This window comes from Gorilla gorilla, chromosome 3, assembly GCF_029281585.2.
Source record: "Gorilla gorilla gorilla isolate KB3781 chromosome 3, NHGRI_mGorGor1-v2.1_pri, whole genome shotgun sequence".
NCBI classification, from domain to species: Eukaryota; Metazoa; Chordata; class Mammalia; order Primates; family Hominidae; genus Gorilla; species Gorilla gorilla.
In genome coordinates, this window is record NC_073227.2 from 24,271,739 (window position 1) to 24,294,554 (window position 22,816).

Below are 22,816 nucleotides of genomic sequence, written 5' to 3' on the forward strand. Positions count from 1 at the left end.
TGTTTCAAAACTTCCCAGTAGCAGCCACCTGAAACTGTCCAGGCCAATTGTTCAGGAAAAAAAGACTAGAAAGAAGGTTTTTTTCCAAGGGCTCTCACAAAGAGGAAACTGGGACATAATCAACAAATGCCTCAACAACTGTAATGGAAGGAACAGGTTTCATTGTGCAGTTCCAGAAAACAATGAGGAGAGAGTGAAGAGGCCTTATGAATCGCTCTAGGCATCCGGCTCACAGCTCAGGACAAAGCCCAGTGGACTTCAGAACACAACCATTGAAGGCTTTAACATTTTTTACTGAACTAACTATAACAACTCATACTTTTTAAAAAATCACTGCTTTTCAAAAAGATAAAATTCATTCAATATCATTAGCCAAATGAGTAAAGAGGGGAATCAAAACTCAAATGATAAACTATCAGAAATGAAAAATGATGCCAACGCAGGTGGATCACCTGAGGTCAGGAGTTCAACACCAGCCTGGACAACATGGTAAAACCCCATCTCTACAAAAATACAAAAATTAGCCAGGCGTGGTGGTGCATGCCTGTAATCCCAGCTACTGAGGAGGCTAAGGCAGGAGAATTGCCTGAACCCAGGAGGCAGAGGTTGCAGCGAGCCAAGATCACGCCACTGCACTCTAGTCTGGGCGACAGAATAAGACTCCATCTCCGGGAAAAAAAAAAAAAAAATGAGAACACCGCATTTAAAAACTTAGAGGAGGAAGCCAAAACTGTCCTCAGGAGTAATTTTACAGACTTAAATGCATTTATTAGAAAATAAGCATAAAAATAAAATAATTTACCTCAAAAGGCTAAAAAAAAGTAAACAAGCTTCCAAAAATAGAAGAATTACTAAAAATAAACTAAACAAAACAAAGATAATTTTTCAGTTAAAAGGCACATTAGGAGGCAATAAAGCCCAGCTCTTAACTCTGGAGCCTAGTCATGTTGCAGCCACACCTGGAAAACAAGCAGTACAGTGTCCAAAAAGGTACCTTGGGAATGGGCTAAACTCCACTGAGTAATACCTGGACAGAACCTTTATATCAAATGTTCAGAATCACTCCACTTGTTTTTCCTTTCTAGACATCTAGGAAGTACTGGAACTTACAAAGCATTTTCATGGAATGCATTGCTCAGCCCTCCTAAATGTATTATGTAATAGCCTAGTCTAAGAGGATAATGAAAAAAACAAGATTCTGAAATCAGTCAGATATGAGTTCAAATTCCTGCTCTGCCCACTCACAAGCTATGTGACCCTTGGCTCAGTGAGTTACCCTCTCCGAGCCTCCATTTCCATGTACATAAAATAGAAATGTCCACCCCACAAGACAGTAGACAAAATTCAGTGAGCTGTTTCTGCATTTTTCTGATGTATAGGTAAACTGGTTCGACATTTATGGAGTGCCATTAGGTGATATCTATCAAAAGTGCAAACTGGCCAGGCTCAGAAGCTCACATCTATAATCCCAGCACTTTGGGAGGCCAAGGCAGGAGGATGGCTTGAGCCCAGGAGTTCGAGACCAGCCTGGGCAACATGGGGAGATCCTGTCTCTCTAAAAAATAAAAAAAATTAGTCGGGTGGGGTGGTGCATGCCTGTGTTCCAGCTACTGGAGAGGCTAAGGTGGGAGGATCGCTTAAGCCCAGGAGGTGGAGGCTGCAGTGAGCTACGATTGTGTCCCTGCAGTCCAGCCTCAGTGAAAAGTCACTCAGTGCAAATTCATGAAATTATAAACTGACCTGGCAATTCTATTTCTAGGAGTTTACCCCATATATATACTTACATATTTGTGAAATAACTAAAATAATTTATAACAATGTATATAACAGCAAAATGGTTGAAATTAATTGATAAATAATAAACTACCTCACAGCAATTAAAAAAAATGGTAGTAAGACTGTTAGGGGTAGATCTAAAAAAATAAGGATGAGAGGGCTCTCTATGTGCTCATATAAAATAATAATCAAGCTGTATGTTTAAAAAGAAAGCAAGGTGCCAAGTAATATATACAGTATTTTTTCACTGATGGAGACAAGACCATATACACATGTTGGCTTCTACATGCATAAAATAGGTCTGAAGAGACACAGACACACACAAACGCTGATAACAATGGTTGCCTATAAAGGGAGGCGGGTGGCTGAGAATCAGGAATGGGACTGAAGCTTCACACTGCATATTCCTTTGTACTTCTGAATTTTCAGTCATATAAATAGGTTATTCCTGCATTTTTTTTTCCAAATTAAAGAGAAACGCATGACTAGAATTATCTACCAGATATATTAAGTTTTAAAAGCAAGGAGCAGAAGAGCATGTCAAATAATTCCTTTTTTTTTTTTTTCCTTTGGGACAGGGTCTTACTCTGTTGCCCAGGCCAGAGTGCAGTGGTGCAATCTCGGCTCACTGCAACCTCCACCTACCTCCCAGGCTCAAGCAATCCTCCCACTTCAGCCTCCCAAGTAGCTGGGACTACAGGCACATGCTACCACGCCCGGCTAATTTTTGCATTTTTTTGTAGAGATGGGGTTTCGCCATGTTGCCCAGCTGGTCTCAAACTCCTGGGCTCTCAAATAATTCCTCTTGAAAAAAAAATATGTGTGTGTGTGTACATGTGTGTCTAAAACATTTTGTGGATGTTTATTTCCCAGAGCCTAAAACAGAGCCTGGCACTCAATAAGCATCTACCAAACAAATGAATGAATGGTGGCATACAAAACTCGGTGATCATTAATTACCTCTGGAGAGTGAAGTAGGGTTATTTTACTTTTCCTTTTTCATCCTTTAAGTGATATTTGCATTTTTCCCAACATATATATACATTGTTTTAAAATTTAGAATAAGCTTAGTTTGAAATTATTTTAGCAAATATTGAACACGAAAGCAACATATATAATTGAGCCCATTCGATGATTCGGATTTAATTTAACACTATGTCTTCTCATTTCGGGTATACCCAGGAGCCCTTGTCACCTTTGGTCTGCATCACACAAAGTGTTCCTCATGTCACAGTTGTCCCTTGCCCCTGAGCTCTTTGCAGATATTTAATTACTGTTAAGTAGTTACTGTTAAGCTGGGGACTCCTGTTGGCTTAAGTATTATAAACTTGAATTTTCCCATGGAAGTAACAAGCAGTTATCTTGGAAACAAATTGTTAAGTCCCTGAAATAGAAACAGCCATCACAAAATCCAGGCACTTTTAATTCTACAGAAAAAATGGAGCCCCCCACTGGAACTCATCCAGAGACTTAAATGAATCATTAGGATTTTAAGAAAGGAGTGATGCATTATCAGCTGACTACAGAGAAACAACAACAACAGAATGTCAACCCTGAGAGTAAGGGCTTCTTCTAGAATACTATGTGATCTAGCTGTAGAACAGTAGGAAGAATCATGTGTACTATTTAAGCTATTTCACTTTTTCCTTTTCAGCACATGGAGTTGAATCTTCATGATTAAATAGATAATGTGATTCAAATGTATGTATAGACAATAGAATATGTAAAATAGAGATCCCAGGAGCTAAAGCCCACTTTCTCGGCTGACCAGATGACATGGACATCAGTTCCGTCCCTCAGAACACATGCCTGTGCTCTGTCCCTCCCCATGAGGTGACCACTCTGTCGGATGCTCCTGGCCCTCTGCGAATACAGCTCATTTATCCACTTACGGGGTGAATTAGTTTTCTGGTGCTGTTGTAACAAAGTACCACAATGGACTGGCAATGTATTGTCTCACAGTTCTGAAGGCTAGCAATCCAAGATCCATGGCCTGTGTCAACAGGGCCATGGTCCTTCTGAAGCCTTTAAAGAAGGATCTGTTAGAGATCTCTCCTGGCTTCTGGTGGTTCCTTGAGTTGTAGCAGTGTGATCATCCCTTGGCATTCTCCCTGTGTGTGTGTGTTTACAAATTTCCTTTTTTTTTGAGACGGAGTCTCGCTCTGTCGCCCAGGCTGGAGTGCGGTGGCGCGATCTTGACTCACTGCAAGCTCCACCTCCCGGGTTCACACCATTCTCCTGCCTCAGCCCCCGGAGTAGCTGGGACTACAGGCGCCCGCCACCACGCCCGGCTAATTTTTTTGTATTTTCAGTAGAGACGGGGTTTCACCGTGTTGGCCAGGCTGGTCTCGATCTCCTGACCTCGTGACCACCCGCCTCGGCACCCCAAAGTGCTGGGATTACAGGCGTGAGCCACCGCACCCGGCCACAAATTTCCCTTTTAAGAAGACACCAGTCATATTGGATTAAGGACCCAGCCTGCCCCAGTATGACCTAAAAGTAACTAATTTCATCTGCGACAACCTTGTTTCTAAATAAGGTCACATCCTGAGGTACTTCGGGTTAGAAATTCCACATAATTTTCGGGTGACACAATTCAACCCATAACATTGGGTTTGCTCCCAGGCCCCTTTCTGTATAGTAAGCACAATTGTTAATGAATAATAAATAAATACTACACTAACTAACGACCCATGAACATAAAGAGAAGGAGCATTAAAAACCTAAGTCAAATGTCCTATAAAGACTTATTAAAGGCCAGTCATTTGAATGAAATTACATGTGAGTAAATTTTAAAAGTCTGGGGAGACAAACAACAAACTAAAAATCTAGAACTCTGAACTCTAAGTGTTTTAGTTTTTGCTATACTTCAAAGAAACCAAAACAAAGAAACCACAAATTATAAAGGATGCATTTTGAGTATGATTTATATCAGAAACACTAAATTTGAAACTTCTAACAATTAACGCCTAACAAAAAACAAATTTTAAGCCTTGGCTCTACATCAAAAGATTGGTGAATGTTTTAAGTTCTTGACTTAAAAAACTTTCTTAATTTAGGCAACACACTATTAGGAACAGACATGGAAAGATGCCCGTGATATAATGTTAAGTAAAAAGTTTAAGTTACAAAATATGCAAAGTATCCCCCCTTTTCCCCTAAAAGTTGCAATATATTTGAGAGCATGTTTGTGAATGATTTTGAAAGAATTGGGCCCATTATGAATGAATAAATCTAGACAGTGATCATCATCACTGCCAACGTCACAAAAGATACAACCAGAAACTATCCACCTCCTGATGTAAATGTACGACACTATCTATAAAGGTGTTTTTCCCCCAAAATGAACCTGAATCTGATCTCTATAAGTACTAGTTTACAGGAAATGCAGTAGACAGAGGAACATGATAAAGAACACCATAAAGGTGCAACCAGCAAAATGCAGCCTAAGGGAAATAGTGTAGGAAAAGCAACTTGGTTCTTCAACAAATAAATTGCAAGAGGGAAAAAGACATAAAGGTGCACCTTATAAATCAAAAATAGATGTAAGGAGGCTGGGCGCAGTGGCTCACGACTGTAATCCCCCACTCTGGGAGGCCGAGGCAGGGGATCACTTGAGGTCAGGAGTTCGAGACCAGCCTGGCCAACATGGTAAAACCCTGCTTCTACCAAAAATACAAAAATTAGCCAAGCATGGTGGCACATGCCTGTAGTCCCAGCTACTCGGGAGGCCGAAGCAGGAGAATCGCTTGAACCTGGGAGGCAGAGGTTGCACTGAGTCCAGATCTTGCCAGTGTACCCCAGCCTGGGTGACAGAGTGAGATTCCATCTCAAACAAAATAATAATAATAAATAGATGTAAGGAGATATATCAACCAATTGCAATGTATGGACGTTATTTGTATCCTGATTCAAACAAAAAAACTTTTAAAAATGCATCTATGAGAAAATCAATAAAACTGAACATTTCCTGAATGTTTGATTATAACGAAGATATACTGTTAACTTCCACAGCATATAATAGCATTGTTCTTATTTTTGGAGACACATTCTGAAATACTTACAGATGAAATGACAGAACAACTGGGATTTGCTTCAATGTAAAAGAAGGGAGTAGGAGGAGTGAATAGAGGTAGAACCAGAGTAAGACTGGTAATGAGTTGAAAGTTGTTGGAGCTGAGTGATGGATAAATAGGGACTCATTAGACTCTCCTCCTACTTTTATACATATTTGAAATTCTCCATAATAATGTTTTTAAAAAATTTGCTTGGCATATGCACTTGGGAAAACTTTTTGGCAGTATAACTAGAGATGAAAAAAATGCATACCCCATCGTGCAGCAATTCATTCCTAGATATATGCCCGGTAGAAATGTGTACATATAGTCACTAAAACACACAGGAAAAATCTTCATAGCAGGACTAAGCATAATGGCCCCAACCAAAAACCTCTCAAATGCCAATGCGGTAGGGGGGATCAACACACAATGGTATATTCACATAATAGAATAGTATACAACAATGAGAATGAAGATTTACAACTACACATAACAATATGGATAAATTTCACAAAATGTTGAGCAAAAGAAGCCAGAAACCAAAGAGTATATATCGTGTGATCCCACCAGGAATAATTAATCTATACTATGGAAAGTCAGGCGGGCGTTACCCTTGGGAGGAGGCAGGAGACAGTGACCAGGTAACAAGAGGCAGTTCTTCCATGGGATGGTTCTTTTTCACGATCTGAGTACTAGTTACACGGATGCGATTTGTGAAAACTCATCAAGTTGTAAGCTTACACGTACTTTTTCTGTAAGCATATTATACTTTAACATTGATATTTTAAATATTTTTTAAATAAAAAAAAAACAGAAAATTAGCACTTTGGGAGGCCGAGGTGGGCTAATCACCTGAGGTCACGAGTTCGAGACCAGCCTAGCCAACATGGTGAAACCCTGTCTCTACTAAAAATACAAAAATTATCCAGGCATGGTGGCGGGCGCCTGTAATCCCTGCTACTCTGGAAGCAGAGGCAAGAGAATCACTTGAACCTGGGAGGCAGAGGTTGCAGTGAGCCGAGACTACGCCATTGCACTCCAGCCTGGGTGACAAGAGAGAAACACCATCTCAAAAAAAAGAAAAGAAAAGAAAATTCTGATTGAGTTAAGTGTGGGATGGGTCCCAAGAATCTGCATTTATAAAAAGCTCCCTGGTGATGCTGATGCTGTTGGCACCAAAGGCCACACTTTGAATAGGACTGAGCTAAGCCACTAGTGTCCAAATACACACAAGAATTTCCAGAAACAAACTCAGTGGCCAATCCATGCTCCCCATGGCCTCCTTCATGTTGCTTTGGCAGGGTTAGAGGTTTTCTTCTGAGTGATGCTCAATCTCCACTGTCTGCAGCACCCTGACGGCATGACATTCCAGAGCCTGCATGCCATATGCCTCCAAGCTACTCCCCAGCCCATGTCCTCACAACCTTCCAGACATGCAGGGAACCAGCCTCACTGCTCCCCAGGCCATGTCCTATGAGCCTGTCTCAACTTGCATCATTCAGGCCTCAGTTCCCTCCACCTGGAATGTTCTCTGTGTCTTGAACTCTTCCACACACTCATAGCTTAGTTTGAATGCTACTTCCTCCAGGAAGCCTTCTCTGATTGCCCCCACCATGACCAATCCCTCCTCTACACAGCTGTGAACACTATTCATACCTCATAGTAAGCACGGACTAGCCTGCCCTGTGCTACAGCTGATTGTGGAGGTGGAGGTCTCCTCAGCTGAATGTCAGCTTTTTGAGAGCAAGGGAACCCAGTCTACACCATCTGCCAAACAGCGTCAGGCTTGGTGCCCAGTAGATGCTTGCTACACATCTGCAGAAGTGAAATAAGCACTTGGAATCAGACAGTCAGGTTTCAATCTGATTCTGTCTTTCTCAAGAAATATGACCTTGGGTGCATTGCTTAATATCTCTGAGCAGCACAAAGTTACTTGAAAAACTAAATAAGAATATAGCAGGAGTAGCAGGCTGAATGGTGTTCCCCAAAATGACAGATCCAAGTCCTAACCCCAAGACCTGTGAACATGACTTTACCTGGAAAAAAGTTCTTTGCAGACATAATTAAGTATCTTGAGATGAGATCATCCTGGACTTGGGGTAGGCCCTAAATCCAGTGCCAGGTGTCCCTAGAAAGGAAGAGACTCAGAGATGGTCCTGTGAAGACAGGCAGAGATGAGAGTGATCCTGGCCAGGCCAAGGAACACCTGGAGCCATCAGAAGCTAGAAGAGGCAAGGAAGATTGTCCTCCAGAGCCTTCAGATGGAGCGTGGCCCTGCCCACACCTAGATTTTAGACTTCCTGCCTACAGAACCACAAAAGAGTACACTTCTGCCATTTTAAGCTACCTGGTTTGTGATAATGTGTTATGGTTGCCCTAGGAAACCAATAAAGCAAAGATCAAATAAATACTTCTTTTTTGTCCATGTCATCACCAAGACCTGAGATTAATTTCAAAGCTTTTAATAAATATGGATTTTATACATTCATATTTTATTTGACAAACACTTAGTATCTACCAAGCGCTATTCTAAATGCTTTATAAATATAATTTACCTAAACAAATATTAAGATGACCTGAAAAGCAGGTACTATTATTATCATTTCCACTTTAGAGAGGGAAAACTGATGAATAGAGATTATTAAGTAACTTTGGCAATGCAGAGCTAGTGGACGTCAGAGTTGGGATTCAAATCTAGGCAGTGACTCCAGGGCCACTGAGTTTGGGGCTCCTTTCTGAATCTTGATCCCAGGCACAGGCCATCTGTGTCATCTCTCCTGGAAAAGGCATCCTGCTCTAGGCTCTGACCTGGCACCACCCTGCAGACCACACTTTCCCGCCACTTCTCTAGGGGTAAATCTCAAGACTTCATTTCTGCTCAAGCCCAGTGGACAAATGCTATTTAATACCATGGTGGCTTCATGCAGCAGCTGCTGGGCGGCCTCTCTGTATTTACATTCACACTTAATCTCCCCTTTCCTGCATGTATTGAAGGTCTCCTGAAAGGACGTCGTCGCTGAAGACCAGCAGAGCAGGAAGCTTTGCTTCTGGTGTCTTTTGCCAGATATTTCCCAGCTGTGCATAGCCTGCCTCGATTATTTATGTAGGGCAAGATAGGACCCTATTTCAGAGGGACTTTGTAGGCTAGATAATAGGCTAAAAGTCTACAGGATGAGTTTTTCAGTTTGGTTACAAAAGACTGTCCTATGAAAGTGAAGACACACAAGGAAGATTAGAAGTATCTATTATAATCTGCAGACATGTCACCTCCCACTCAAACCCCCCCACTCACAGGTCGCTGGGGACGTCAAATGAAATCTATACAACAGATCTCCTCCTCCATGGAGGGAACAGGGTGCAGCACGGAGGGAAGAGCCTACGTTTGGAGGGCACAGGGTCCCAGGTCTAACCTTGGCTGGGCCTCTTAGCCATCAGGGTGTGTGACCCTAGACACTCCTTAGCCTCTGAGTCTCACTTTCCTCATCAGCGAAAGAAAAGTGGGAATTATGACTTGCCTCTGAAGCCTGCCTGGATTCAAACCCTGCCTCTGCCACTGACCAGCTCTAGCACCTGGGGCAAGTTATTTGATCTCTGAGCCGCGACTTCCTCTTCTGTAAAATGAGATAACAGCAGTTAGCTCCTGGTGCTGTTGACTCGCCTAAATCCCTGAAAGCGGGTACACGGTGGTGCTTGCCATTCTGACTGTTAGGATGGCAGCTGTAAGTTGCCCAGCAGAGTGACTGACATGGAGGAGGAAGGATCAATAGATATCAGTTCTTTCCTCTGTGTGTGACCTAATTTGTGGCTAGGCCTATTGCCAGCATGAGTCACATGTTCTAAAGGCGACAATGCTGGCTTTGTCTGAATTAAGTAAGGACACGCAGATGTTGGAGCCTGATCCTACGTGGACATGGGCATAGACACGTCGATTTGGCTATTCGCTCGGCCGCCCCTTTCCTGGGCACCGCTTCTCTCTGCCTCTGAGGCCATGGTGACAGTGAGGGCCCACAGCAGCCAGGCTCACACAGATGACCCTGGCCACGTGACTCAATGGCTCCACGGTTTATGATTGGTTCGGGTGAGCCAGAAGCCCTCCCTGGGAATTGAGAATTGGGATAGAAAAAGAAAGAACTCCCAGCCACTCTCCAAGAAGCTGGCCTGAAACCTATGATGCTGACAAGCTGGTTCTCCACCATGAGGACTGCAGGGGTGCAGGAAGCCAGAGGGAGAGGGTAGGGGAGGAGGCAGAGTAGATGTACAGAGAAGCCAAGATAGGAGGCAGAGAGAATCCAGGTGAGGGCTGGTCCCTGGTGGCTCATATGTCACTGAGTGCCCTGGGAGAACCCGGAGTCCTGATGAGAAACTCCCTGTTTTTGGTTACCTTGGCTATCTTAAATAAAAATGATAGGAGGCCACTGTTTGGGACTAGGCTCCTGTACTAGGCCCCAACAGAGCAGAATAAAAATCAAAATGGAGTCACCCATGCTAAAGTTCCGCATTACCAAATGGAAACTGAGTTGTTACCTGGCTTTCCAAGAAATCAGGAGAGACAGATAGCAGCCTATTTCCCAAACAGGCCAGTTGCTATTGGCATGATAACGAAGCTCCCTCCACTTCAATCCTTAACCTGAAGTCACTTGATGTAACCAGTTATTTCTCTATTGCTCTGTCTCCATGTCCCTGTCTTACAAGGAAAGTAACTTTGAAGTGACCAATTCACTTTGTGTTCTTTGTTTCTGCTTTCTTCAGCCCTTTTTCTGAATATTAAGCTAGGCTCTGCTGGACTCACTGCGACATTTATTCAGTTTTGTGGAATAAAGTGTCGCTCAATTCTAGAATTGCAAATATAGCCAATTGAGATCTTTCAACTAAATTTGTTATAATTTTGTACTTACAGCTAATAGGATTCTGTTACCTGTAATGGAGGGAGCTCTTATACTCACTATAACATCCTGATGGCCTCTCAAATTCCACGGAAACAAGGCTTAACTCCCCACCTTCCTCACTTCTACCAACTCACCCAACTCCACTCCCACACACACCAAATCCCGCGAGCAAATCAGAATCACCTAAAATATTTTTACAAATAGGCCAACCATCCTAAAATCTAAATTTAAAAACATACGAATGCTGGGCATGGTGGCTCATGCCTGTAATCCTAGCACTTTGCGAGGCCAAGGCATGCGGATCACCTGAGGTTAGGAGTTCAAGACCAGCCTAGCCAACATGGCAAAACTCCATCTCTACTAAAAATACAAAAATTAGCTAAGTATGGTGGCGCATGACTGTTATCCCAGCTACGCAGGAGGCTGAGGCAGGAGAATCACTTGAACCCGGGAGGCAGAGGTTGCAGTGAGCCGAGATCGTGCCACTGCACTCCAGTATGGGCAACAAAGCAAGACTCTGCCTCAAAAAAAACAAAAAACAAAAACCAAAACAAAACAGGGCAGAGAATAATTTTAGAGAATTTATAGGAAACTAACAACAGAGGGGACGTATTTCCTTGTTTGTTCCATTAGAATAGCTCAGATCTGGTCAGAACTTATGCCAAGTTCATCATGGCCACATAAAATTGGAAGTGGCACTACTCATCATCCACATCAGACAATCTTTTACAATGCACACTTTTAACGTGCAAAAATTACTATTTTCCATACTAACCCATGGTCATTTTAAAAGCATCACAGTAAAATAAAAGAAAAATACACACAAGGCAGCTGTGTTTTATAGGAGATAAAACTAGTCCTAGAGATGGGAGTTTCTCAATATGCCACAAGCTAGTGTGTGCCTTGAACATGTAACCTCTTTCTGACTTAGTTTTCCAATCTGTTGAGGAGATTGTAAGAAATAATATCACCACCTACCACCATCATCTACCTTCCAAAGTTATTGGAAGTATTCAGGGAAAAACTTTAGACAAATTAGATTTAATAGCATTTAACTGAGCAAAGAATGATTCATGAATCAGGCAGCCCTTGGAATCAGAATACATTCAGAACGACTCTGGGTCATATGACATTTATGGACAGATAAAGGAAAGTGATATGCAGAAAACACAACTGAGGTACAGGAACAGCTAGATGGGATACTGCTGGGTGTTTGCTTTATTTGAACAGGATTTGAACTAGTGGCCACCTGCGATTGGCTGAAACTCAGCTAATGCGATTGGGTAAGACTCAGCTACTTGTTATAAGAGTAGGTCGCAAGTCTGTTCACAAATGTGTTTAGGTCACAGTTTACTATGTATGGAGAAACATTTAGGCCAAACTTAAAATATGTAAGGAGGCAGCTTTAGGCTACATTTAATTTTTTAACAATTTCCCCCCTTTAGATCAACCTCTCAAGATTGAGAGGTTGGTAAATTTGGCAACTTTGAGAGGCTGACCAAAACTTTAGGCATTGAAGTCACTCTGTCTCCATCGTTAACGGACTTATTTCATCACAAATCCCACCGGAAAACAGCAGAACAGTGGGTTTTGTAAGGTGGAAACAAGGACACAGAAATAGAAAAAAATAACCTGACTGATTATTTCAGGTTACTTGTTTTTTAGTGGAGTTTAGAGCAGAGGGGACTTCGTTATTATGATGCAATCTCCTGTTTTCAAGAGTTTAAAAAAAAATTTGGTCTGTTTTGGGATCTCTCTGCTTCCTTAAAGTTTCAGTTTGATTACATCGCAGTTAGCATGATTGAGTCCATTTTGATTTGGACTGGTCTGTTGGGGCCAGTCTAGAACAAAGACCTCCCATAATTTTGTTTAACAAAAGAATCAAATGAGCAAACACTTAGCAAAGTAAGTCTTACAGCAGATACTGAGAACTGCAGAAAAGAACAAAGAAACCAAGAAAACAAGAGCCTGTCAGATGTAGATATTTTTGCAGAGAAGCAAAGACCAATCAGTAAACTAGCATCACATCCAAACCTTGGCTTCTAGACCCTGTTCCGCTACTGTCAGGCTTGCCAAGGGAACACGGCCCACTTAACCTCAAAAGTGAAGGGACTGTTTCTTACGAGGCAATGCCATGTAGAATGTTCCTAAGGGAACAGTAGCAAGGACAGTTCAATGATCCCTCCTGGAGACACCTTCTGATTCCTAAGTCTCCTCCCTACATCAATCGTGGCATCAAATTGATTGTAACTGTAATCCACTTTATGTCTAAGAGAAAAAAGGGTCTGAAAGTTAGACAACTTAGCCAAGATCATTCAGCAGTTAACAGGCAAGAGCTAGGATTTAAACCAAGTTCCTGGGACATGGAATGGACACTGCATCCATTTCCCCTATTCCCTTTTGTTTCATTTTGAATTCATTATTACCTCCCTCCAGACCACTACAAAAGCCTCCACCTCCCTGTGCTCTAACCTATCAGCTGTTGATGGGTCCTCTTCCTCAAACTGAATTCCACGTACACCCTGGCTGACAGCATCCAGCAAGGTGCACCGCAGAACGCAGGGACTTTCAATAAATGCTTGTCCAACAAATGAAACCTCTGCTGGAAGGCTTCCTCACCTTCCTTCTCTCTCTAAAACTCCCTGGAGATCAAGGTCCTCCAGCTCTGGTTCTCCCTAACTTTGGTCAATTTATTCCATGAATACCTATTTCACCCTCCGTCATGTCCTGAATGTCTGTGTCCCCAGACATTTCTGTGTTGAAGCCCTAACCCCTGACATGATGGTGTTTGGAGGTGGGGATTCTGGGAGAGGTAATTAGGTTTAAATTAGGTCATAAGGGTGAGACCTTCATGATGGAATTAGTGCCTGATGGGATTAGAGAAAGAGAAGATCTCTTTTCACCCTCTCTCCAGGAGCCTGCACCCAGGAAAGAGCATGTGAGCACACAGCGAGAAGGTGGCTGTTCACAAGCCAGAAAGTGAGCCTTCCCTAGACAGCAAATCTGCCAGCACCTTTATCTTAGACATCCCAGCCTCCAGCAGTCTGAGAAATAAATGCCTGTTGTTTAAGTTACCTAGTCTATGGTATTATTCCAAGAAACTGAATGGAGTAGGACACTCATATTGGAACCACAGTCTCCTACATGCCCTAGACATGCCCTACTCTCTACCTGGAACACCCTGTCCCTAACTTCCTCTGATCACCCTGCCACCAATATCCTTTCAGGTTTGAATGAATGAACAAGAGACTCTTCTCAAAGGTAAGGCACAGCTCTCTTCTTAATGAGCCTAAGCCCCCTGTGTAGAGTATTCCTTTTGCAGCTTCAGGCCAAGGCAAGCATTTATGAAATACCCACAGCAGGTTCTAGAATACATTCTGCCATGTCAACACAGGGGTGGTTACCTGTGTTCCTTGTCTAATTTAAACTAATCTCTTCTGCCCAGGAAGTAAGGCTTTGTCTCAAGTCCCAGCTGAATAAGACCTTCCCATTTTATGTTTATTAAGCTGGAACTTGAGAAAAAGCCTTACTTCCTGGGGATACAAGAAGGGTTTCTCTTAGAGTTTCAAATGCAAAATTTGGCAAACCAATTGATTGGACACAGAATATAAAAGTGAAAAACTTTCCAGTCAGATGGTAAGAAAAGAGGAAGCACAGGCTCCAGGGCTGTCCCTATCTCTTCTATTCCTTGACCTGTACTGGAACTTTGCATTCAAAGCACCACTACTCTTGAAATCACCTTTGCAAAAATTATAACTGAGAAAATTATTACAGTGAAAGAGATCTGACCTAACCAACTCCATCTTGCTTCTAACCTCCAACCTATCCTTATTCATTCCTGGCCATAGGCCCAACTAACTTTGGGAGGAACTTAGTTTATAGTTTAACTTTGAAACAAAGACAGTAACAGACCTTTCCCAAGACAAACCGCTTCTTGACGGGTGACTACCCTGCTCTTGCAGGACTAAAAAATTAGCCACAAGATTAGAAATTATGGTTTAGGAGTTATACAGCTAGAGGTCACAAAGTTCTAAACCTCCCAGTTGCTCCTAGGGACATCATCACTGTTGTAAAGCCTAAAATCAGTGCTTGAGATACTTTGCAGATACTTTGCAGAGTACTTTGCAGACCCTGTGTTTTGAGACATCAGCTGATGCCACCCAGATAGACAAACTGGCTCATCTGGTCTTGTGACCCCCACCCAGGAACTGACAGTGCAAGAGGACAGCTTCTATTCCCTATGATTTCATCTTCTACCCGACCAATCAGCACTCCCCACTTTCTAATCCCCTACCCACCAAATTATACTTAAAAACCCCAATCCCTGAATTTTGGGGGAGACTGCTTTGAGTAATAAAACTCCAGCCTCCCATTCAGCTGGCTCTGCTTGAATTAAACTCTTTCTCCACTGCAATTCCTCTAAATTGATAGATATACCAGCTGTATCTGGCCAGCAGGCACGAAGAGCCCACTGGCCAGTTGCATGCTTTCAAATGAAAGGATATATCTATGGGAGAATAGCTTCTATGAAGATATTACTCCACAGACAACCTGTCCTGAAGTCTTGTGTTTGGTTAATGTACTAAGGTATTAAACTAATAAACAATATATAGGAATCAATCATGCACATGCTCTCACTCTTTCTGTTTTGTTTTTTGCATCTTCAATTATGAGGGCATCTATTTATGACTTGGTACTTGTGAAATGCGCTGGCCCCAAATGGAAAAATCATGATTATCTTATATGTGTCCTCTACACTGCAAAGCACCCAGTGGGCACTTTAAGACCACTAGGAAATGTAGTAACTAGGTGAAAGAATACAAACAAATAGGATGATGGAAGAAAACCAACACCCCAAGATTCATCTGTTAAACTCAATATTATATTATTTAAGCAATCTAATAATTTTCCCTCCCGAAGAGGTAACGCTGGTCTGCCCTGGTCTACTGTTGAAAGTTGAGAATTTCCTTCTCCAAGGTAATAAGTATTGATGAAGGTCAAGAGACAAACTAGGCTAATACCCTCAGATTACATTAGGATTACAATTCTTCAGTTCCCTCCTTCGGTCTAACAATGTTGTTGCAGTTCAAAACCTTGTAATGCATTGGAAGTTGTGTAAGCTAAAAGACATCTTCAAACTTGATCACCAGAATGAAGACCTTAAAATATATTGCTTTTCCTTATTAAAAAAAAAGTATGAGGAAACCTTCCAATCAAATCTAAAGGGACCAAAATAGAGCAACATATGGAAACAGATTATGGGATTAACTAATTACATGATATGCCTTAGAATGAGACACGGGAAGCTTTCCAGTCTTTTTGAGGAAATGATTGTAAATTCATATTCGACAACTGAATTCTATGCCTTTTATATTAAAACAAAACCAAGAAGCAAAGACTAAAAACATTAGTAGGAAACTAGTTTAAAAGAATGAATAAGACCTAGTATCTGATAGCACAACAGGATGACTACAGTCAATAGTAATGTAATTGTACATTTTGAAATAACTAAAAGAGTAATTGGATTGTTTGTAACACAAAGAATAAATGTTTGAGGAGATAGATACACCACTTTATATGATGTGATTATTACACATTGCATGTCTGTATCAAAATATCTCTTGTACCCCGTGAATATATACACCTACTAGGTACCAACAAAAATTAAAGTGTTTTTTTAAATAAAAATGTTAGTAGGTTATTTTATTCAGTAACACCTATTAAGTCTCCAAATAAGCCAAGAGATGTCTATTCAGAAGAGTGAATTTGCATCCAATGTTAAGAAATAAACTCTAATTTTCTACTTCTGTCTTTGGAATTTCCAAAGTTAGTATTTTAACAGCAACACAAACAGTAAGTAGCATTTGTTCAGGATTCTCTTCAATGACAATAACCATTCAAAGAGATTTGTTTTGGTGAACTGAAATTTAAATTAGCAAAAATTGACAACTATACTTCAAGCTGTTTTAATTGCCCTAAGACAAATAAGTGTTAAAAAACCAATACAAATGTATTTTAATGAAAATATATAAACTCCCCATAATATAAACAAGTGATGATATTCACTAAATACATCCTGTCTCTCTTCCTCCCTCTCTCTCACACACAGGCATGTACACACACCAGTAGGACTCTTACAAACAGTAGCTGAACAGCTAAGGAAAATGATAAGAAAGATTACAGCGAATTCTATAATCAATGATTGTAATCAAATCTTTGTAACTAAAAGAACAGGCTTAGGATGGACTTACTGTTAAGCCAATCAAAAATTTAGGTGCCAAACCCTAGTAGCAGATATTTCCCACAGGCTATTTTTACTTTCATAATCCCTTTTCTATGAACACATACCCTGAATTCAGAAGAGTATGGAAAACAACAAACATTAAGAAGGCGAAAATGACAAACAGCACTGTGTGTGATGAATAACAGCACTATGGCATGACAGTTCTGGAAAGTGCCAATCCTCTTTCTCACACCCAAGCTCTTAGAAATGAAGAAAACAGCTGATCAAGTAAACATGTTTGTCCTTACCCTAAGCAATGTCAAAATTTGCATATTGTGGTGGGCAGAAAAGAGTTAAATTTTTCAGCGATGAGGTGGCCATCAGTTGCTAGTTATTCGTTTCTCCTTTGATGACACACAATTTGCATTTTTACCCTAACTTTACTCTAACTTTTACCTTTGGTAAGTGCCTTAGAATAATTCATTGCTCTAACACAAACAAAGCAAAACCAAGCAAAACAAAAGGTAAAGAAGTGGAAAACCAACATAGCAACATCGTTTGCTTCCATTTCTTATAATAACATTCCTCGCAACCTATGTAACCTGGTACAAGTCTTCTTAACTTCTGTCTAAATGCTTTCTGCTTCTGTGCAAAGCAATCGCTAAAATACTGAATATATTATATATTGATTGCATTGACATTAAAAAACAATATTGTGGGTGCGTTTGGAGATAAATCCTATCTTTCCCTGCCATCAGCACTTACCTTCTGGGAAATCACGCGGCTGTACCACATAGAGAAAGATATGCACTAGTTCAAAGAGAATGCCAATGGGTCCAGCTTTATGGGAGTCTTGGGTCTCATATTTTGTTGCAGGCAATTCATAATTCCAAGCCTTAGGAGCATCTGTGGATGAAGGCTGCCCTCCTGAAAAGGAGTTCCCGCACAGCCCCAGCAGCAACAGGGAGCCGAGTACGAGGGCCATAGCTAGCAAGATCCTCCAAACATGAGGTAGAACTTGGTGTCTCCTGCCTCAGAGCTTCTGGAAGCCTTGGGGAAGGCAAGCGTGTTCCTGGGCAGAAGAGGAGCAGGAAGCACTGGATCTGCTGAATCTTCAGTTTTCTGTCTGAGGCTGGCTTGAGGTGAGGGATGCGGAAGAATGTCCTCCAATGGGGTCATTCACTCAAGGCACCATCCCTGGCAGGGAGAGAAACAGCAGCAGAGTCATCAATGCGTGTAACCTGCCTGCACCTGGAGCTGCCCGGAGAGGAGGCTGCAAAGCTTTAGAGCAAGGCCTCCAGCCTAATCCGGATGGGTGGGTGGAAACCAAGCACACAACCTGCTCCAGAGCCACAGGGCAGGCGCTGGCATCAAAGCCAAGACTCACAGAAGGTCCCTTCTCAGGAGGGCCAGACTCAGAACACAGACCCTTTATGGGTTCGGGAAATACTAGATATTGTAGAGAAAGCTTGAGATCTTGGAAACTAACATTTATTGAGCACTTACTATCTTCCAGGCACTGTTCTCCATGCTTCATAGATAGAAACAAGGTCCTCCTTGTTTAAGGCATTATTCCATTTTGCAGATGAGGAAACTGACACAGAGAGGATTCTGGTGACTTGCCCAAGGTCACAGGTGATTAACCATGTGGCCAAGAGTCAAACCCACTAGTTTGCCTTCAAAGTCCAAGATCTAACTATGACATCAAGACACTGTCCCTTCAGTGCCCTCCCTAATGTGGGGAAAAGAAAGAGAGATCAGATTGTTACTGTGTCTGTGTAGAAAGAAGTAGACATAGGAGACTCCATTTTGTTCTGTACTAAGAGAAATTCTTCACCTTGAGATGCTGTTAATCTATAACCTTACCCCCAACCCCGTGCTCTCTGAAACGTGCTGTGTCCACTCACTGTTAAATGGATTAAGGGCTGTGCAAGATGTGCTTTGTTAAACAGATGCTTGAAGGCAGCACGCTCGTTAAGAGTCATCACCACTCCCTAATCTCAACTACCCAGGGACACAAACACTGCGGAAGGCCGCAGGGACCTCTGCCTAGGAAAGCCAGGTATTATCCAAGGTTTCTCCCCATGTGATAGTCTGAAATATGGCCTCGTGGGAAGGGAAAGACCTGACCGTCCCCCAGCCCGACACCCCAGCCCGACACCCGTAAAGGGTCTGTGCTGAGGAGGATTAGTATAAGAGGAAGGCATGCCTCTTGCAGTTGAGACAAGAGGAAGGCATCTGTCTCCTGCCCGTCCCTGGGCAATGGAATGTCTCGGTATAAAACCCGATTGTATGTTCCATCTACTGAGATAGGGGAAAACCGCCTTAGGGCTGGAGGTGGGCCATGCGGGCAACAATGCTGCTCTGTAAGGCATTGAGATGTTTATGTGTATGCATATCTAAAGCACAGCACTTAATTCTTTACCTTGTCTATGATGCAGAGACCTTTGTCCACGTGTTTATCTGCTGACCTTCTCTCCACTATTATCCTGTGACCCTGCCACATCCCCCTCTCTGAGAAACACCCAAGAATGATCAATAAATACTAAGGGAAGTCAGAGGCCGGGGTGGATCCTCCGTACGCTGAACGCTGGTCCCCTGGGCCCCCTTATTTCTTTCTCTATACTTTGTCTCTGTGTCTTTTTCTTTTCCAAGTCTCTCGTTCCACCTAACGAGAAACACCCACAGGTGTGGAGGGGCAACCCACCCCTTCAATTAACCACGCGGCCAAGAGTCAAACCCACTAGTTTGCCTTCAAAGTCCAAGATCTAACTATGACATCAAGACACTGTCCCTTCAGTGCCCTCCCTCTCAGGCTCTAGTACGAGCCACTGGGGCCCCAGCAATCCAGTATATGCTTATACGCTTATTTCTTCTCCAAGTGTGTGTTGTTCTCTTTGCCGCTGGAGATATATCTTACTCTGCCTTATATTCTACTTATTTACTCACTAATCTCATTTCAAACATCCCCCTCTCCACCTCACCCCGAATCCAAAGTAGAAGGGCATGGCCTCAAGTCTAGGGACCACACCGTTTGAGGCTGGACACATGTGCGACACTGGAATCTGTCTTTCTAATAAGCTTACCAAGTAAACCTGATGGAAATCTTCACCCTAAGTCACCACCTCGACAACTAGGGGTCTCAGAGATGAAAGCCAGGGCAGAGGGAGACTCTTACCTACCCCTTGGGAGATGGAGAAAGACACAAGAATCCTAAAAGCAGCTGTGGCTCCAGCATCTGGGAAGGGAATGGGACAGAAAGTGCCTCCAAGATGGACTCTGTCCTACTCTTCTTTCAATCCCCAGACCTTAACACTGAGCATGGCACGTAGTCGGTGTTTAGTAAGTGCCTGCTGAGCAGCTTGTTTCACTCATGGCGCCATCCCTGGCAGGGAAAGAAATAGCAGCAGAGTCACCAATGCATGTAACCTGCCTGCAGCAAGAAGTGCCCCGGACAGGAGGCTGCAAAGCTTTAGAGCAGGGCCTTCAGCCTAATCCAGGTAGGTGGGTGGAAACCAAACACAGCCTGCTCCAGAGCTACAGGGCAAGTGCTGGCGTAGAAGCCAAAATATGTTATTTCCTTGTGCGGTTTCATGAGACTAGGCAAATCAGCACAGAACCTGGAAGGATCCCAAGTGTACCACTCTTCCTCTCTGTATTAAGTGTCCTGGAGCAAGAGCAAGATGCTGTCACTTTGTGAGCTAGATACATACTTACTAACTTTCAAGATAAGTACAGGGTGCTCCTGAAACACATACTCTAAGAAAGGGAAGGGGGATGATGAAGAAGGTGACATACTTTGCAAGAGGCCAGAGGACCCACTACCAATATTCCAAGTCAAAGAAAGCTTTGGACAAGAGATGGGATTTCTTGGGCTATTTGAACAAAGATGTTAATTCATATCTAATCCCTCCATTGCCTCATCTTCTAAGTCCTGTCCCACTCCAATTACTCCTGCACAAAGCTACCAATACAAGGGCCCCAAATTCTTCCTTTGTCAAATCATGGGCTGCTCAGATCCCAAGTGGCTGCCAGTACTAACCTCAGGCCCACGCTTCAGGTTACGCCCTCCGTCACATCCACAATAGACACCTTGACCCTGTTGTTTCCAAAGGGCTCCCTTCGAACATCTACTGCAAGCACAACACACCACATGTACACTTTATCTTGGTTTTTTTTTGCTAAAGGACAGGCAGAGAGCTAAGCCTCCAGCACAGCAGCTGGAAGGATTAAAGGCTCAGATGCTGAGAAGGCCCACTTTCTGGTAATTCCACCAAGCCTCAGCCCAGGACAGAGAGAAACTGCCCAGGGAAGAACTATGAACAAACAGGCTCTCCAACTCCCTCAGTGACAAAGCAGGGGAAGGGAAATTCCCAGTGAAGTGAAACATAACTGCTCACTGCAGCAAAGATGGGAGACAATGACTTGAGATAGACAGCAACTGCAGTTGCACTTCCAGATTTCTTTACATCTTGCTCCAAAATGTAGGTCCCTCTGAAGTTTTAAAGTACATTTTAAGAAAGTATTAATATCTCACTAACTATGAAATACTAGAAACTGATTAAAGTCAAGTCAAAGAGGAAGAGTTTTTTATCTCGGGTTTAATAGGTTGTGCCAAAAACAGAAGCTCTGAGTATTTACCAGCTAAACCCCACTAGGTCCGAGAGCCACTGAGAGCAGCATCTGTCTCGGGATAAAATGGGGTGTTTAGTTGAAATGCAGACTATTAATGGACCTAATTTCTGGGATGAAACCCATTAATCTGCATTTTTAACAAGCTTTCCTGGGGACTGATCCTTCAAACAAAGTTTGAGAACAGTTCTGTTCCTGGAGTACTCTGATCCTGGAGTACCCGCCTAGTCAATTCATGTCACTTTCCAAGGACACTTCAGGCTTCCCAAACACATTGGAAAATAACAGATGTAAGGTGAAAGCTCCCCAAATGCCCTTTTCATATTGCTTTGAATTGATCTACCTCAGCTGCTGTGCAGGTCCCTGGCTTATTTCTGTATCCCCAGAGCCTGGAACACAGTTGGTACTCAATGAAGAATTGCTACCAGCCTGGGCAACATAGAGATGCCCTGTCTCTACAAAAAAAAAAAAAAAAAATTTAAATTAGCAAACGTAGTGGTGCACAACTGTAGTCCCAGCTACTCGGAAGTCTGAAGCAGGAGGATTACTTGAGTCCAGGAAGCTGAGCCTGTAGTGAGCCATAATCATACCACTGCACTCCAGCCTGGGCGACCTTACATGATTTTGAGCCTGGAGTCCAGAGAACTGCATTTCAATACTGGTTTAAAAGCAAATATGGCCCGGGCGTGGTGGCTCAAGCCTGTAATCCCAGCATTTTGGGAGGCCGAGGCAGGCGGATCACGAGGTCAGGAGATCGAGACCATCCTGGCTAACATGGTGAAACCCTGTCTCTACTAAAAACACAAAAAAAATTAGCCAGTTGTGGTGGTGCACACCTGTAGTCCCAGCTACTCGAGAGGCTGAGGCAGGAGAATCACTTGAAACCGGGAGGCGGAGGTTGCAGTGACCTGAGATCACGCCACTGCACTCCAGCCTGGGTGACAAGAGACTCCATCTCAAAAAAAAAAATTAAAAATGAAAAAGCAAATATGGTGATCAATCACCTTCGTTTCTTCTTTTCTTCTTTTGATGGAACTTCTCAGAATCTTTCTTTTTAAAGAAGAGCTTTGTAGTGGATTTTTGTCATCTGGAGTGCTTTTGGCGGGGGCATGGGGGATACCCAACTTCTGAGACCACGTTTGTGAGCTGGGTGGGAGGCAGCCCTGCCTTGCATTGTGAGGTCAGCTGAGGTGCCCAAACTGTGTCCTGGTGGAGCTGAGCCATGCTGGGCCAATCAGAAG

At 42.8% G+C, this 22,816-nt stretch overlaps 1 protein-coding gene across 20 annotated transcripts in view; it reads right to left on the reverse strand.

Moving 5' to 3' along the window:
- The window catches only part of PROM1 (prominin 1), a 151,802-nt gene that overhangs the window by 89,489 nt on the left and 39,497 nt on the right, over positions 1–22,816 (reverse strand). For 19 of the 20 annotated variants that reach the window (XM_055385708.2, XM_055385696.2, XM_031010328.3 and 16 more), the window contains one exon: positions 17,709–18,140. In XM_055385708.2, the coding sequence (XP_055241683.2) occupies positions 17,709–17,928 (220 nt within the window). In that variant the 5' untranslated portion in view covers positions 17,929–18,140. Of the gene's footprint in view, positions 1–17,708; positions 18,141–18,449; positions 19,077–22,816 lie in introns of those variants that run through there. The other variant, XM_055385697.2, reaches the window with a different exon arrangement.